Raw genomic sequence first — 17,769 nt, 5'->3', positions numbered from 1 at the left:
AGATTTTTATCCAACAGTATACTTCATTCATAATGTGGTTATACAAAGTGCTTTCACTATACCAAGCACATTGTTATATTTACTTAGAATATTCACATTATGTCAACATATAATTTTTCTCGATCAAACATATTTTGTGGTATGTTCGAGAAGTTGGCAAATTCTAGTTTGAACTTAGGATCTTCCTAACCATATCTGGCAATCCTCAGTTTATGCCTCTATCTTATAGCTCTACCTTAAAATATATGGAAGAGCCCAATAATGGGGGAGATATTATGTTGTTACTTTACAGCTCAGCATATGGTTCTATCTTGCAGCTCCACAGTAAAATAAATAGAAGAGATGAATAATGGGAAAAAATATGGGGAAATTAAATGATTTTTTTTACAAATTACTTCTTCATTATTGGAAACATTTATAGTTGCTAACAGTTTAAAAGTAGTCTTTTTGAGTATTTAAAAGTGCCTAGGTATAACAAATGTATCACATACACATGCAAATTGAAGAGGTAATGGGGATCAGCAAACCTACAACGCTTTGTTTAGGCAGAAAAAGAATACTAATTTGTGCAGAGTACACTTGGTAAATTACATTCAAAGAAAAATGTTATCCTAGAATTTAAATCCATTTGTTAGTACACATTTGTTAAATTCTCTTTGACAATAGACAATAGGTGCAGGAGTAGGCCATTCGGCCCTTCAAGCCAGCTCCAGTCTTTCAACATATGATAGTCCTGCCATTCAATGTGATCATGGCTGATCATTCTCAATCAGTACCACATTCCTACCTTCTCCCCATACCCCCTGACTCCGCTATCCTTAAGAGCTCTATCTAGCTCTCTCTTGAATGCATTCAGAGAATTGGCCTCCACTGCTTTCTGAGGCAGTGAATTCCACAGATTTACAACTCTCTGACTGAAAAAGTGTTTCCTCATCTCCGTTCTAAATGGCCTACCCCTTATTCTTAAACTGGCCCCTGGTTCTGGACTCCCCCAACATTGGGAACATGTTTCCTGCCTCTCATCCCCTCTCATCCTTCTAAATTCTAGTGTATACAAGCCTAGCCGCTCCAGTCTTTCAAAATATGACAGTCCCGCCATTCCAGGAATTAACCTAGTAAACGTATGCTGCACGCCCTCAATAGCAAGAATATCCTTCCTCAAATTTGGAGACCAAAACTGCACACAGTGCTCCAGGTACGGTCTCACTAGGGCCCTATACAACTGCAGAAGGACCTCTTTGCTCCTATACTCAACTCCTCTTGTTATGAAGGCCAACATTCCATTGGCTTTCTTCACTGCCTGCTGTACCTGCATGCTTCCTTTCAGTGACTGATGCACTCGGACACCCAGATCTCGTTGTACGTCCCCTTTTCCTAACTTGACACCATTCAGATAATACCAAACTACATATAATTTATTCTAATTTGAATACATATTATGAGTGTGGCTATCAAGGCAAGGCAAGCATCTCCTGTGCATCCTCAGTTGTGATTAAGCAGGTGGTGATGAATATGAAAAACTTTATATTTACTGAAAAGGCCAAACCCATATTGAAGTACACGCACCTTTACTCTTCTGTTTCTTTAAAGCAAAGCAGACTGTTTACTGCTACTTATCTCATTGGCATTTTGAAACCTAACTGTTCACATTTTGGGTACTTTCAACAGTGTCTACATTTCAATACAGTTTATTAGGTGTAAAGCTTATTGAGTATAGTGCGGCTGATCTGGCTGCTGAATTTCTCTTACTCTTGAAGTCAAATGATGTTTGTACTGTGGTAAGGAGCACCTTCCATGCATTACACCAGTTACCCAACTGGACTGAGTCAAACTCAATGCACTTCTCATTCTTATTGCATTTGATCCTGGGCCTTAGAGTTGTGCAAGCAAATGTATAAAACATTAAATGGATCAGATTTTAAGTGAGATACTAATGAACAATACTCTGTCTTTATGGGAATACTAGACTGTTTATTGTCAATGACAAAAGCATAAATGTCTTTACTATATGCAGGGTTTTTTTAAACATTGGCTATGAATAGCAGAAATCTTTTGATATTTAAAGCAAAATACCCAAATGAAATGGCACTAAGTTTGTTATTTTTCTAAATAAAAGCTTCAGAATTAAAAGAAACGACAGTTGTGATTCTCTATAGTTCAAGCTGCACATGTGGCAAGAATTCCAGCTAGGGCAGCATGATTCTGCCACAAACTAACCAGCTTAAATTGGATAACGTTCTGTACACCCTCTGGTTCTTTTCTCCTAGCAAAGAAGAATACGGGTGTGGGTGAAACTTTTGAGTCATTGGCTGTCTGGATAAATAATTCGCTAGATTTTCCGGTTCAGGTGAAACGATATTGAACTCTTTAGACATTGGCCTTAATTTGTGTATGTCGCTGACCTGATGCTGTGCGGGGACATTTGGAGCATCTCTGTATTGAATTCACTCTAATTATCTCCAACATCCTGGGGAGTCAGAATAGAATGGGCCATGAGTATTTGTTATTCAGTACAATTTTATTAACTGCCTAGGCTACACAGAATTATAGGTTGTATTTTTAAACATTCACTTCAAAAGATACTTTATCTTGTGAGTTATTTATAGTATTTTTAATCACAAGTAATTTTGAATAGTATTAAAGAGATTACGTAGAATCATTCTATAGTGTAAGATGCGATTTTTAAAATGCTCTTGCAGATTTTTAAAATCATTTTGTCGGTATTCCAAAATTCATTGTCGATGCTAACAGAGAGGCAATGTGGACAAAGGGCATATTCTAAATCTTCTTAAAGTCTCCTTTCCAAGAGAATGCATGAATGTAATTATTTTCACTTGCGAATATCCCATTGAAGCTGAATTTTCTCTTTGTTCTTGCAGGTTCATGTTAAGATGGCCGATGAGGCTTCCTGTGTTGGACCAGCCCCCTCCAACAAAAGCTACCTCAACCTGGATGCCATCATGGAAGCCATTCAAAAGACTGGTGCCCAAGCTGTGAGTCTGAATGTGCTTAAACCCCATTGCTGGCTGCTTGTATATTCCTCAGGAAACAGCAGAACTTGTAAAAGGATGAATATCTCCTTCCAGTTTAGTTCCTATGACTCGAGCTAAATTGCAAGCTTGATTGCTACTGGAAATCAAAGGCTCGGTAGCATCTGGCAGTGCCTGTTACTGATCCTGCAGGTGGCTGCAGAATTCAGTTTTTCACACCAGGGAGTAACTTGAGTTCATTTCATAATTTACTTTTATTCATTATTATTAATAAAAGAAATCTAATTAATCTTGAGCATGGAATTAGCATTTCCCCCTTAATATTTGTTGTAGTGGTTGTTTTCTGAACTATTAATTGTGCAAGAAATCAATGAGCATTAGGATTGCCAATATGCATGCTGGGGCCAACAATGCAATGAAAATTTCTTTCCTTGTTTCAAGTGCTGAATAAGATAAATGTGATAGATTTAAGATTAATTAGTAGTTTAAAAGATTATGTTATGCATGCCTTCTGCCTTTTTGTGTCTTAGGTCCACCCAGGATATGGGTTCCTTTCAGAAAACGTAGAATTTGCTAGACGTCTGGTAAGTTTTGTTGTTGATTCACCCCCCCCCTTGCTGTTGATTAATCTTGCGGAAAGGACAGAAATGGCAGTTTGCCTGTGAGTAACGAACATGTGGGTTGAGCGAGAGGGGCCTGATTTAAAGCAAGGCTGAAACCCTCTCAGTGGTGCTGCCGATGACTCAGCTGGCCTCATCAGTGTGCATTATGATAACTTGAGATTTCTGGCTTGATGAGATTCAGCTGAAAGCATAGGGGGGAAATTACATGAGCATCGCTGACACAGGCAGGCCTGAAAAATGTTTAAATAGCATAATGATTCTTGAAAAATCAGCAATTTCAAAAAATAGGGGCTATTTCAGAAATTATACTACAGTCCTCTTTCATAAAATTAACCCATTACACCTCCAAACCAATTCTTCTTCACTTTAACTTTTAGTGCTCCAGAATTGAGCATATAAAATCTCAGAATGGTGTGTGTTGTTTATTTTTTTAATTTTCTCCATTTGTTTTCTCTGCCTAGGGTGACAACAGCAGGGTTTTTTTTATCTGCTGCTGCCCTGGAAGCGCAGAATTTGTAAAATAATCTGTTTAGATTGTAAAATGTTTGTTTCGAAGTACTTCAAAAACATTTTTAACCAAGAGAACGGCTTTAATTCAAGACAAAATTTAGTTCAACTGAACAGAAAAAACATAGTTGACCAATCAGTAGCATAAGTGGAACTTCACAATAACTCAATAGCACAACAGGGGATTGCCATTTCTTTTCCCTGCTGTGTTTACTGCATTTCTTTTAGTTTATTTCTTTAAAGCAGAAATTGATGAGGAATTTTATCCTCTCTTTAATGCACAAAATAATGCTAAAGAGCGCAGCTGTTCATCTATTGTAATATGGACATGCTCTACCGGCAGATAGTGACCCTCTAGGTCAGGAGGCGTCATTACAGCACTTCCACTGACGATCAAGCAGAGACGATCAGTCGCTAATTAATACAGTGGAGCTTTGTTATTGTCACTTTCAATTTGCCAGACTGGACTGACTGTAACCAGGAAGTGACGCTAACTGCGCATCATCATTATATGGGTACTAATCCATTAAGGTTGCATATTCATGGAGGAAATGGTCTGAATGCCCTATCATTTTCATGCTTTTTACATGGGATTCATTGATAATTTTATCCAAGCCCCTGCTACCCTTTCTTTGCAACCTCCTTCAACAGACCATGGCACTATCTACACTGCTCCAATTAGTGAGTAGGAAAGGTTCAGGCATCTGGGGGTAATGTGGGAACTTGTGAAATTGTTCTTTTTAGTAGGATAAATTAAAAAGAACAATGTCATCCAAATGGTGACCAAAAGGGATCTAGATGTCCTAATATATGATTGCAAAGTATATTAACAAGTACAGCATGTAATCTGGATAATCAACAAAATAATGTTGTTTATTACCAAGCAAATTGAATACAAAAGGAAGAAATTGGGTTTTAGTTAAATAAGTCAGTGGGAAGATAAGAACTGGAGCATAGTGTACAGTGCTGATTATGCTAGATACAGTTCAGAGAAGGTATCGCAGGCCAACACCTGGAATGGAGGTTAAAGGAATTGCAGATGCTGGAATCTTGAGAAAAACACAACGTTTCTGGAGTGACTCAGTGGGTCAGGCAGCATCTGTGGAGCAAATGGTCAGATGACGTTTGGAGAAGGGACTCTTCTTCAGACTGATTATAGTACAGGCTGGGGGGGGGGAAGTTTGAAATAAATAGGTGGAAGTTAGACCAAACCTTCCAAGTGATCGGCGGATACATGTGAAGGGGGATTGATTGCCACATGGGTGGAATAAATGACAAAGGGTTGAGAAGAAAAGGAAGCAAAAGTGTGTCAGTTAAGGAGAGAAGAGGAATGAAATGTAAAGCCAGAAAGGATATGTGTGGAAGGGATGGGGGTATGGGTTGGGGGGGATGGAATAGTGGGAGAAATAGATGCGCCCTGGGGCTAGAAAAACATTGAATTCTCCAATATTAAGTAATGCTACCTCCTACCCCCTTTCTGTTTCCTGTGCTCCCACCCTGGGGCACACCCATTTCTCCCACTATTTCGCCTCTCTTTTCTGCCCCCACCCTTGGCCCCTACCAGCTATATCCCTCCCTCTAGTGTTTCCTTTCACTCCTTTTCTCTACTTATCTGATATCTTTTGTCTCCATTTCATCTCCAGCCTTCATCACATATTCCACCCATCTGCCAAACACACCCTCCTCACCTGTATCCAGCTATTACTTGCCAAGTTATGTCCTGCCCCCATCTCTCTTTTCCTGCTTTCCCCCCTCTTACCGCAACCAGTCTGAAGAACGGTCCTGACCCAAAACAATGGGCAGATAGTTGACTAAAAAGGTTTGCATGGGCTACATGTTACATCTCTGTTACATCGTAGAAGACTTGTGGAGCTACTAGATTGAAACATACGAGATCCTGAGGAATTTTAACAGAGCGAATTGAGGATGAAAATTGCTAAAAAGGAAAAGCGGGGAGCTTTCGGGAGGGAACTCTGGAGCTTGGACTTGTAAATTGCGGATGAGTTTGGTGGGGAAGCCCTCAAACATTGGAAGGGGGGGAGAGGACACACATATGAGTGACATTTTCAATTCATAAGACATAGAAGCAGAATTAGGCCATTTGGCCCATTGAGTCTATTCCGTCATTCATCATGGCTGATCTTTCCCTCTCATCCTCATTCTCCTGCCTTGTCCCCCTAACATTTCACACCCTTACTAATCAAAAAATTGTGTTCCGTACAAACCAGATGTACCAACACTATTACATATCGAACAAGCAAAACTGAATGGATACACCAACACTAACAATGTAAAACTCTATGGAGTGTTTTCTTCCGTATATGTCTTTTTAATGATGAATAAAGTTTATTTTTGTATGAAATAAACAATGTTAATTGAGGGTGTGCAAATGGCCAGAATTGGAGCAGCATGGCCTGGGGGTGGGGGTGAGGTGAGGATTCTACCTTTGTTCATTTCAGAAGTCATTTCCTCAAGCCAATTTGCTGTGCTTTCACATGCATGCGTTTCACAAAACTGACCAATTTGCAATAATGATAAGGAAGACTTTGCATACTTGTGATGCGTTGCTTGTCTTAAGTATGTTTTTTTGCAAAGAGTTTCTGAGCCAAGGAAGTACTTCAAGAAGGGACACCATTAGCAATAAAATGCTTTAAAGACGTCCAGGAAAATATCATTGCTCATGACATGCAGACATCATGGAAACTCATTTTAATTTGGAAAGCTGTATCTTAAGATACAAGACAATTGTAGCAGTACATTTGCTGGGAGAAGTTAGACTGGTCTAGTTTTGAAACGTTCATGTAATTCGGGACAATAATCATGAGGTTGGGTAGTTTTTTTTTAGATTAGGAGCATGATTAGACCTTGATTAGACCCCATGGAGTATTCTGCAGAGTTCTGGCCTCTACATACATTACAAAAATGTTGGCAGAACTGCAAGTTTTAACTATCAGCCTAGACTGAATAGGGTGGGGCTCTTTTCTCGATAAGCTGAGGGATGAGGACCAACTTTATAGAGACAGGTCTTTGTTTATCAAGGTGTTTTGAGAAAGGGTAGACAAAGAAAATGATTTGATCAAAACAAGGAAGACACAAAATGCTGGAGTAACTCAGCGGGTCAGGCAGTATTTCAGGAGAGAAGGAATGGGTGATTTTTCGGGTCGAGACGCTTCTTCAGACTGATCTTTCGGGTCGAGACCCTTCTTCAGACTATTTCTTCAAACCAAGGGCTCATAAATAAAAGATAATCACTAACTAAATGATTTCTTAGTTTCACTAAGAATGCTAATTAAGAATTCTTTGGTCTGAAGAAACGTCCCAACCCGAATCATCATCTGACCATTTCTCCACAGATGCTGCTTGACCTGCTGAGTTCTTCCAGCAGCTTGTTTCTTTGCTTCTTTAATCATTCATGTGGAAGCATGTTCCACATTCTAACAACTCTGTGAAATGCTGCTAACTGAAATGCATTAAAGGAGATAGTTAGGTGAGCACATGGGGGGGAAAGGAGTAGGGGAATACATTGTTGAGGATCTCAGGTGGAGAATAACCACTGGCTTTGACTAATTGGGTGAATCTTGTGTGATTGATTTTTCATGACACCCGTGGCATGTTGCTCTTGGTGTGAAGCTATTATAATCTACAGAGTGAAAACCTATCTTCTGCATTTTTAAAAGTAATATCAATTGTATTGATACTCTCTAGTATACTCTTCAGACCAAGAATCATTGGTGTTTTCTCTAGCAGTTTCTGCATCAATCTTTGCTGTTGTGGTTTGTATTTTTGCACTCCCCATAGGCCTTATCTCTGGTTGAACAACTTGACGTGACTAGAATAAGAAAATAACTGCAGATGCTGGTACAAATCGAAGGTATTTATTCACAAAATGCTGGAGTAACTCAGCGGGTCAGGCAGCATCTCGGGAGAGAAGGAATGGGTGACGTTTCGGGTCGAGACCCTTCTTCAGATTGATGTCAGGGGGGCGGGACAAAGGAAGGATATAGGTGGAGACAGGAAGATAGAGGGAGATCTGGGAAGAGAGGGACAGAGGAACTATCTAAAGTTGGAGAAGTCAATGTTCATACCATTGGGCTGCAAGCTGCCCAGGTGAAATATGAGGTGCTATTCCTCCAATTTCCGGTGGGCCTCACTATGGCACTGGAGGAGGCCCATGACAGAAAGGTCAGACTGGGAATGGGAGGGGGAGTTGAAGTGCTCGGCTACCGGGAGATCAGTTTGGCCAACGCGGACCGAGCACAGGTGTTGAGCGAAGTGATCGCCGAGCCTGCGTTTGGTTTCGCCGATGTAAATAAGTTGACATCTGGAGCAGCGGATGCAATAGATGAGGTTGGAGGAGGTGCAGGTGAACCTCTGTCTCACCTGGAAAGACTGTTTGGGTCCTTGGATGGAGTTGAGGGGGGAGGTAAAGGGACAGGTGTTGCATCACGTGCGGTTGCAGGGGAAAGTGCCCAGGGATGGGGTGGTTTGGGTAGGAAGGGACGAGTGGACCAGGGAGTTACGGAGGGAACGGTCTCTGCGGAACGCAGAAAGGGCAGGGGATGGGAAGATATGGCCAGTGGTGGGGTCCCGTTGTAGGTGACGGAAATGTTGGCGGATGATTTGTTGGATCCGCTGGCTGGTGGGGTGGAAGATGAGAACGAGGGGGATTCTGTCCTTGTTACGAGTGGGGGGAGGGGGAGCAAGAGCGGAGCTGCGGGATGTAGAAGAGACCCTAGTGAGAGCCTCATCTATAATGGAAGAGGGGAAGCCCCAATTCCTGAAGAACGAGGACATCTCTGACGTCCTAGTGTGAAACACCTCATCCCGGGCGCAGATGCGGCGTAGACGGAGGAATTGGGAGTAGGGGGATAGACTTTTTGCAGGAGACCGGGTGGGAAGAAGTGTCGTCCAGATAGCTGTGCGAGTCAGTGGGTTTGTAGTAGATGTCAGTCACTAGTCTGTCTCCTGTGATGGAGATGATGAGATCCAGAAACGGGAGGGAGATGTCGAAGATAGTCCAGGTATATTTAAGGGCAGGATGGAAATTGGAAGTGCAGTGTATGAAGTCAGTGAGTTCTGCATGGGTACAAGAGGTAGCACCAATGCAGTCGTCGATGAGCTTCGCTCAACACATAAGCAAGTACAAGTAGTGCAAAAAAACAAATACCAGAGTGCAGAATCTAGTGTTACAGATAAAATAAAAGTGCATGGGCCACCGTGAGGTAGTTCGGAGATCGGGACTTGACCCGTAGCTTATCAGAGGACCATTGATTAGTCTGATAACAGTGGGGAAGAAGCTGTTCCTGTACCAGGTGGTACGGAACTTGAAGCTTTTGTATTTCGTATTTTTTGCCCGACGGTAGAATGTAAATGGCCCTTGATTATATTATCTGCTTTCCCGAAACAATGTGAAATGTAGATGAGTTGATGGGGGAGGCTGGTTTGTGTGATGGACTGGGCTACATCCACAATTCTTGCAGTCATCGTCAGAGCTGTTGCTAAATGAAGCTGTGTAGCATAGGATGCTTTCTACGGTGCATCTGTAGAAATTGATAAGAGTCTTTGGTGACATGTTGAACTTCCTTAGTCTGCTGAGGAAGTAGAGGTATTGGAGTTCTTTCTTCAATGTGGGATGTAGCCCCAATGTGATTGGTTTCAGGACAGATGCGTATTGGGCAGATAACGACTGATAAAAATGTACCCCTCCATGTTTTTCTATGAATCAATCAAGGCCTTAATTTAATTAATTTATAAAAGTTCAGTGTGTACACACACACACACACACACACACACACACACACACACGTACACACACACACACACACACACACGTACACACACACACACACACACACACACGCACACGCACACACGCACACAATGTAAATAAGCATGTTTTGATATTTGGCAATGCCCAATCCTTCTGTTGATAGTGTCTTGCTCCTTTGCAGTTGATCACGAGTTATAAAACTAACCGTAATACTTGATTGTTCCAGTATTCTTTCTAGTTTGTAGTTTTGCTTATTTAGCCGTCATAACATTGAAGCACTAGAAGGCTCCTGCAACCGGAATCTTTTAATATTGGAAACCAGGCAGAACTATGGTTGGTATGTCACCCTGTCAGTTCTTTGTCGTAGCCATCAGCTGGTTGCAGAAACAATAGAATGTGTCAGGTTAAATAGAAACATTTAAATCATCCAATACGTATTTTCCTTTCAACACACCCATTAGCAGTGGCAAGTCAACGTTTTAAGGACAAGTCTGTGATTTACATTTCATTGCTGAAAGGCTGCCTCTTATTCAAGAGTTGTTTCCAAGCTTGATGAATATACTGGTATTGGGAACAAGTAGAGTAGAAGAATTGAAAGACAAATAGCCTGCCGGGCTTTTCAGAGTGATCTGCAGTTTCCAGTTGATCATTGATTTGCATTGCACGCATTGGTTTGGAATGCAAATGTTAAGAAGCACAGGAGTTACCACAGGTAGGCCATCCTATTAACTTCTCATTACACCCCCTCCCCACCATCACCCATTCTTGCTTTGTTGCAAACATTCAACAACAACAAAATCCATCCTAGGTATGGGTTTGTTCTGTTGCTTCCCCGTTAATACAAGAAAGTCTGAACACTCAGGCCACGTCATTCAGCGGAGCACTACTTCTCATAAAAGCTAGAGGAGATCTGGAATGCTACTTTCCCGAGGGCTGCTGCATTAGGTGGTCAATAGATTTTTGTTTGTCAATGACCATTTCAGTTTCTGGAACCACAGCAGGTAACCACATATAGCAGTTACATTCACATTCAGGTCATACTCTAAGTGAATGGTGGGGTAGACGAGGTGAGGATCTAAATACCCATCTCCTTTTTGATATGCTGCATTTGAGGGTTCAACAGAAACAGAGTCATCATTTGATTAATCCAAGTCTTTCCAGTATTTTCCTTCATTTCTTCTTAAGGGGAGGGGAGGGAGGGGAGGGGGGGGGGAGGGGAGGGAGGGGAGGGGGAGGGGGAGGGGAGGGAGGGGAGGGGGGAGGGGGAGGGGAGGGGGGAGGGGAGGGGAGGGTGGAGGGGAGGGTGCTGCACCAATGCAGGAGAGGTTTGGGCCCAACGGGTCCACTTGGTCTAGTTGAATATTATAATTTAGACAGCAGTTAGTTACACAGGTTGCTAACAAGTTACACAACATTTCCAGCTTCGTATTACAAGGAGAAATACTAATGGGGAGGCACCGAATATATCTGCAGATTGAGTGAATGTGGATTGAGTGTTTTTTTGTAAAACACATTTATTGAATATTTTCACATTATTTTCTTGTTATAAGATGCTGGAAACACTCAGCCGATCTGGCAGCATCTGTGGAGAAAGAAACTGAATGTTTCAGGTTGTTGACTATTCATTGGAATTATGAAAAGCTGTAAAAGAAACATGTTTTAAGTACAAAGGAGGAAATGGTGAATGGGCCAACAGAAATGCCTGTGAGGGTGGAAGGCCAAAAGGGGTTGAGTGTCAATGATAATTGTTGGTGTTGAAAGAGAATAGTGAGAACAGGCTAGAATACGTTTTTGCTGGGATCAATAAGTTTTAATTGTTTTATTGTACCAATGGCAAATGAAGGGTTCAAGACCAATTCTGTTGCCCACAGAATGATAGCAAAAATAAACTTATTTAGGAACTCAGCAGTTCCAGCAACATCTGTGGAATAAAGAGATGGTCAATATTTCAGATAACGCCCTGCATTGGAAGCATGGAATGATTTTAGCCTGAGCTACACGTAGCAAAGTTGCAGGTAGAGTTGTGTTACTGGGGGTACTAGTGTTTTTCTAACTTGTGACTCTTTAGGAGGATTTGTTGTCGTCTATGTTAAAGGATTTGTGGTTTTAAAAAGGGATTGCATTTCTATAATCCCTCTTTCAATCTCAGAACATTTCAAAAGACTTCATGGCCAACTAATTACTCTTTAAAGTGCGGTCAGGAAAAAGAGTCACAAAAATTATAGAGAGCTTCCACAAACAATGGCGTGATGATTTTATTTTTAGTATCGTAATTGTAGTTCATGCAGTTTTTTTTGCTTTGTTCACCTATGTTGGATTTTTAAACTTTTGTTTTAAAGTAAGCGAACATTTAGTGTTATTAGGGATTTCAGACGAACTATCGTGATGGACTCTATAATTACCAATTTACAGCAAGTTCACTGGGAGCCTGAAATAAAAAGAGAATACTCTTGAAGCACTCAGCTGTTCAGACAGCATCTGAGGAGAAAGAAACACTGAATGTTTCAGGTTGCTGATCATTGGAGTTAGGAAAAGGATGAATCAAGCATGTTTTAAGTTACAAAGAGGGATGTGGTGAAGAGAATAAAGGAAATGTATGTGAGGATGGTGGCTAAAAGAGTTTGAGTGTCAATGATAATAGTCAGTGCTAGTTGCAAGATCGTGAATCGCAGGTGATCTTTCTGGAGGAGGTGATTGGGGCACAGGAGAGAGAGAAAATATCAGTGTTTGAACTAGCAGATACAAAACACTGCAGCTGTTGGAAATATGAAAGAACGCCGAATGCTGGAAATGCTCAGCAGGTCAGGCAGCATTTGTAGAGAATATAGAATAATACTTTATTCGGTGTGCAGGAAGGAACTGCAGATGCTGGCTTACACCGAAGGTAGGCACAAAATGCTGGCGTGACTCAGCAAATTAGGCAGCATCTCTGCAGAAAGGGAGCAGGTGACGTTTTGAGTCAGAATCCTTCTTCAGAACTGACTGGCTCTGATGAAAACTTAAATGGCTGGCTCTCTGAAATAGTTTTAATGCACTATTGCTTCCTGAGGGCTGTACTTTCTCTGTCTAGTAATTAATAGCGTACTTCCTTCAGGAGTCTGGTGTCAAACATGTGCATGATGAGCCCCATCCAATAGAACTGGCTGACCCTCAAATTCCAGAGATGTTGGCCTGGGAGAGGTTCACCCATTATGCCAATGGATTTTGAGGATTTTGTGAAGGCAGCATTAGTTCCTTCTTTCCAGTTCTCTGAGATGTCAACTGAAGATTATCCAGGTATCTGAAGCGTGCACGAGGTGCAGTGATCATTTGCCAGTTGCTGGTAGAGGCTCCAAGGACATGGTCTAAAAGATTAGGGATGAGTTTATTCAGCATTATGGTGTTGGAGGCTGAACTATAGTCAATGAAGAGCATCCTAACATAGAGAAACTTACTGCCATCTCTTCTGTAGACCTACCTTTCCTGTACACAAATTTCAAAGGGTCAAGACTGTCTTGCAAAATGCAATCATCTCCCTCTCCCTCTCCCCTGACTCTCAGTCTGAAGAAGGGACTTGACCCGAAATGTCACCCATTCCTTCCCTCCAGAGATGCTCTCCTGAGAGGCCAATGAGTTACTCCAGCATTTTGTGTCTATCTTCAATTTAAACCAACATCTGCAGTTCTTTCCTACGCTCCATTTCTTCATTGATGTTCGATCAAAATCCTGGAACTGCTCGCCTAACAGCAGTGTGGAATTGCCTTTGGTGCATGGCTGACTGTGTTCAGGGTGACTCATCATCCTCTTTGTATGGCAATAAATGCCAACCACGACAATGAAGCACAGTTAATATGAGGAAATGTTTTTAAATGGTGACAGCACAATCTCTGGCTCTACCAAACTAGCATCTTATGGATTCCTGCATCGCCTCATGCTCTTCTATGTGCTGCTGACTTATGAATGAAAAATGTTCCTTATGTGTCTTAACCTTTCCATCTGCCTGTCACACCTCAAGGTATTTCTACTATTTCCTGCTTCACTGTAAATAAATATTTATTATGTATTCCCCAGCTTGGTTTGCCCTCTCCAGACTGAATTTTATTTGACACTTTTCTGATATGTTCCTTGGGTCATTGATAACTTCCTGCAGTCTATAGCTTTGATCCTCACCATCAACCACTTACCCAGAGGATGGTATTTCTGGCCCATCATAGTTGCTTTCCTTTGATAAGACTACCTGATTAGTCTCACAATCAATCATCTCTGCCCCACAGATCCTTTGAAAGTTCTTTTTAAAACTATTGCCGTTCAATACAAAGATCCATTGAATTACAGTTATCGGTGTAATCAAGATATATGATGGTATGATGGTGTCCCAAGCGTCGGATGTTGAGGGGTAACCTGGAGAAGCATATAAATTATGTGAAGCATAGATAGGTTAGATAGTCTGAACCTATTTCTTAGGGTGGAAATGTGAAAGACATTTGTCAAAGACAATGTCAAAGAGTGGCACACTGGTGCAGCGGTAGTGTTACTTATCACTGCCTGAGACCCATGTTTGATCCTGACTATGGATCTGTCTGCACGTAGTTTTATGTTCTCCTTGTGACTGTACGGTTTTCTCTGGATTATCTGCTTTCCTCCCAGATTCCAAAGGCATACAGGTTTATAAGTTGTAAGTTAATTGCCTTCTATAAATTGTCCCTAGTGTGTAGGATAGAATTAATGTGAATGGGTGATTGTTGGTTGGCACTGACTTTTTGGACCGAAGGGCCCATTTCCCTGTTAAACGAAACTAAACTAAACTAGTATTTAGGATGGTCAGGAAGGTTTTTAGAACATTGGCCTTATTAGTCAGGGTATTCAGCATAGACGTTGGGATGTTATGTAACAGCTGTACGTAACATGGATGAGTCCATACTTGGATGATCAATTTTAGTCATCCTGCTATAGAAAGGTATATTTAAGCTGGAAAGAGTGCAGAGAAGATTTGCGAGGATGTTGCTAGGACTCGAGGGTTTGAGTGATAGGGAGAGGTTGGGCTAGGACTATTCCTTGGAGTGCAGGAGAGAGACAGGGATGATTTTATAGATTTGTACAAAATCAGGAGGGGAAAAGATAGGGTGAATACACAGTCTTTTACCCAAGGAAAGGGAATCAAAAACAAGAGAACATCTGTTCAAGGTGAGAGGGGCAAAATTTAATACGAACCTGAAGGGCAACTTTTTCACTCAGAGGCTTGTGGTTAGATGGAAAGAGCTACCAGAGGAGGCAGTTGAGACAGATACAATAACAACAATTAAAAGACACTTGGATATGTACATGGATCCGTGACTGTGAATAGAGAGCATAGCTTTATGGTCAGAAGGGAAAAAGGAACTGGGCTAATTTTTTACACAGAGAGGGGTGGGTGCCTGGAATGCGCTGCTAGGGTTGGTGGTGAAAGCTCATACGATTGTAGCATTTAAGAGGCTTTTAGATATGCGCATGATTATGCAGGGAATGTAAGGATATAGATTACATACAGATAGATGAGATTAACTTTGCATCATAGTCGTCAAAAACATTGTGGGCCAAAGGGTCTGTTCCTATAATGAACTGTTCTATGTTTTAGTTTTTTAGTTTTAGAGACACAGCATGTAAACAGACCCTTCGGCCCACCGAGTCCACACTGACCGGCAATCCTCACACATTAACACAAGCCTACAAACACTAGAGACAATTTACACTTATACCAAGTATACAAGCCCAAGCCAATTAACGTACAAAGCTGTACGTCTTTGGAGTATAGGCGAAAACTGAAAATCTCAGAGAAAATCCACATGGTCACGGGAAGAACGTACAGACAGCATCTGTAGTTGGGATCGAACCCAGGTCTCCGGTGCTGCAAGCGCCAGCAACTCTACCACTGCGCCACCGTACCGCCGTGTTCTAAATGCCTGGCGGGAAGCAGGCCTTGGATTGTGAAGTCCATGGAACTGTGAGAGGTCACCTGCTAGGCAATGGGTCTCTGGTAGCATCACAATTAGGAGCAGCGCCGTTGGTTGGTGAGTCTTGGGCAGCATCAAGCTGTCAACTGTTAACTTTTGTGAGTTTTCGACTGACAGCCTGGAACAGATAACAGTGTTTCCCGCGTCTTTCCTCGGGGATGGTGAGTGAGAATGAGTGGTGGGCTGGAGGGTGTTGAGATTGACCGGGAGAGAAGGAGTTGGAGTGCATGGGATTAGTTGGCAGCCTAGAGGAACGATAGGGAGGGATAGTTGACTGAAGCATGATAGGAAGGAGGGATCCATGTGTCCAAGAGAGAGTCAGGGAGGTAAGGATGGGATGGAGTGCTGAGAGAATGGGGAGTTAACTACTGAGGGCATTGAAAGAGAGGAGATTTTGGAGTCTGGAGGATTGAGGGTCAGAGAGTTCTTGTCTATCGTTCCTATCTAAGGTTGGAGTCTTTTATGGCTATGGTATCAGAGGTCAGGTGTCAGAGGTTATGGGGAGAAAGTAGGAGAATGGGGTTAGGAGGGAGAGATAGATCAGCCATGGTTGAATGGTAGAGTAGACTTGATGGGCCGAATGGTCCAATTCTACTATTCCTTATGACCTTATGAGTTCTGGGGTGGAAGGAGGATCGAAGACCAGTGGGTAAGGTGCCCGTGCCACGTGTGGGAGGGAGAGTGTATGTTTGTGTGCATTAACAGTGTTGCTGACCATGCACATGTGGATGTCATGCAATAGAGACTAGTCTCCTGTTGCTGGATGAATCTGTGGTACTGATCACGTATGACCAGGTTCTGCTGCCACTAGGCCATGACCTCATTCTATGAAGCTTGCCTATACCCTTTTAAAAGAAAGCACACAAACATCTTCTACTTATCAATGTGAAATTCAGGACCTGAATCGTCAGAACTTTTGCAGCACACCCTAACAGCAACAAACTTGACTGTTGCTCCACTATTGTAGCCCAGGCACTCGTACGCTCATTTTTGACATTACTACCCTGAGTATGGCATGATGGGCAGAAGATGGACACCTCCTAGAAGTACAAACTTGAAGAGGAATGTCGTCATCTTGGGTGCATTTGGGATTAATTAACATCTCAAGATCCTCTGATTTGTTTGTAACAGAAAATTGGCACATATGTTTTCAACACAAATATCCCCAACTTGAAAGTTCTGGATAGGGCCAAGCAAGATTTCTTTACTGACCTTGAGAAAGCCCTTGCATTTATAGGCAATAGACAATAGGTGCAGAAGTAGGCCATTCGGCCCTTCGAGCCAGCACTGCCATTCAACGTGATCACGGCTGATCATTTGCAGCAGAGTGAGAGAGAGAGAGAGAGAGAGAGAGAACGTTCTACCGGGACAACATTATGCCATAGCCATAAAAGACTCTAACCTGAGAAAGGAATGATAGTCAAGGAGAGAGTGGGGAAAACTGATTACCGGTGTTATTTCCAGAGGAATTATGTATTTTTGAAAGGATTGAGGTCGGTGGGGCTGTCACCTCCTATTTCCTTATGTTACAAACTGCTGAGAATCTGGAGTTTCTTCAAGACCACAAGCAAGCCCAGTGAAAATGATAGAAGGAGAGCACTGCCTCCCACTCCACCCATCTATCTGCCTGCCCCATCAAGCTTCTCTTACCTTGCCTTTGACAGTTTGTTGGACACACATTGACAATATTAGTCATAGAATATAGAGCAGTACAGCACAGGAATGGGCCCTTCGGCCCACAATGTTTGTGCCGAACATAATGCCAAGTTAAATTGATCTCATCTGTCTGTACATGATCCATATTCCTCTAAATTGAATTGAATAAATTTCATTGGCCTTGTATACATAAAAGGAATTTGCCTTGGTGCTTTGCTCACAAGTAACAACACGACATACAGTAAACAATTAAG

General features: G+C 42.0%; 1 protein-coding gene across 1 annotated transcript in view; it reads left to right on the top strand.

Moving 5' to 3' along the window:
* pcca (propionyl-CoA carboxylase subunit alpha) overlaps positions 1-17,769 on the top strand; it is a 354,157-nt gene that overhangs the window by 97,833 nt on the left and 238,555 nt on the right. Inside the window, exons 5-6 of the mRNA XM_078402214.1 lie at positions 2,880-2,993; positions 3,521-3,574. Of these exons, the coding sequence (XP_078258340.1) occupies positions 2,880-2,993; positions 3,521-3,574 (168 nt within the window). The remainder of the gene's footprint in view (positions 1-2,879; positions 2,994-3,520; positions 3,575-17,769) is intronic.

The sequence above is a fragment of the Rhinoraja longicauda genome, chromosome 7 (assembly GCF_053455715.1).
Source record: "Rhinoraja longicauda isolate Sanriku21f chromosome 7, sRhiLon1.1, whole genome shotgun sequence".
NCBI lineage: Eukaryota > Metazoa > Chordata > Chondrichthyes > Rajiformes > Arhynchobatidae > Rhinoraja > Rhinoraja longicauda.
Note: the sequence above shows the minus strand (reverse complement) of the source record. Positions and strands in the feature narration are given on the sequence as shown.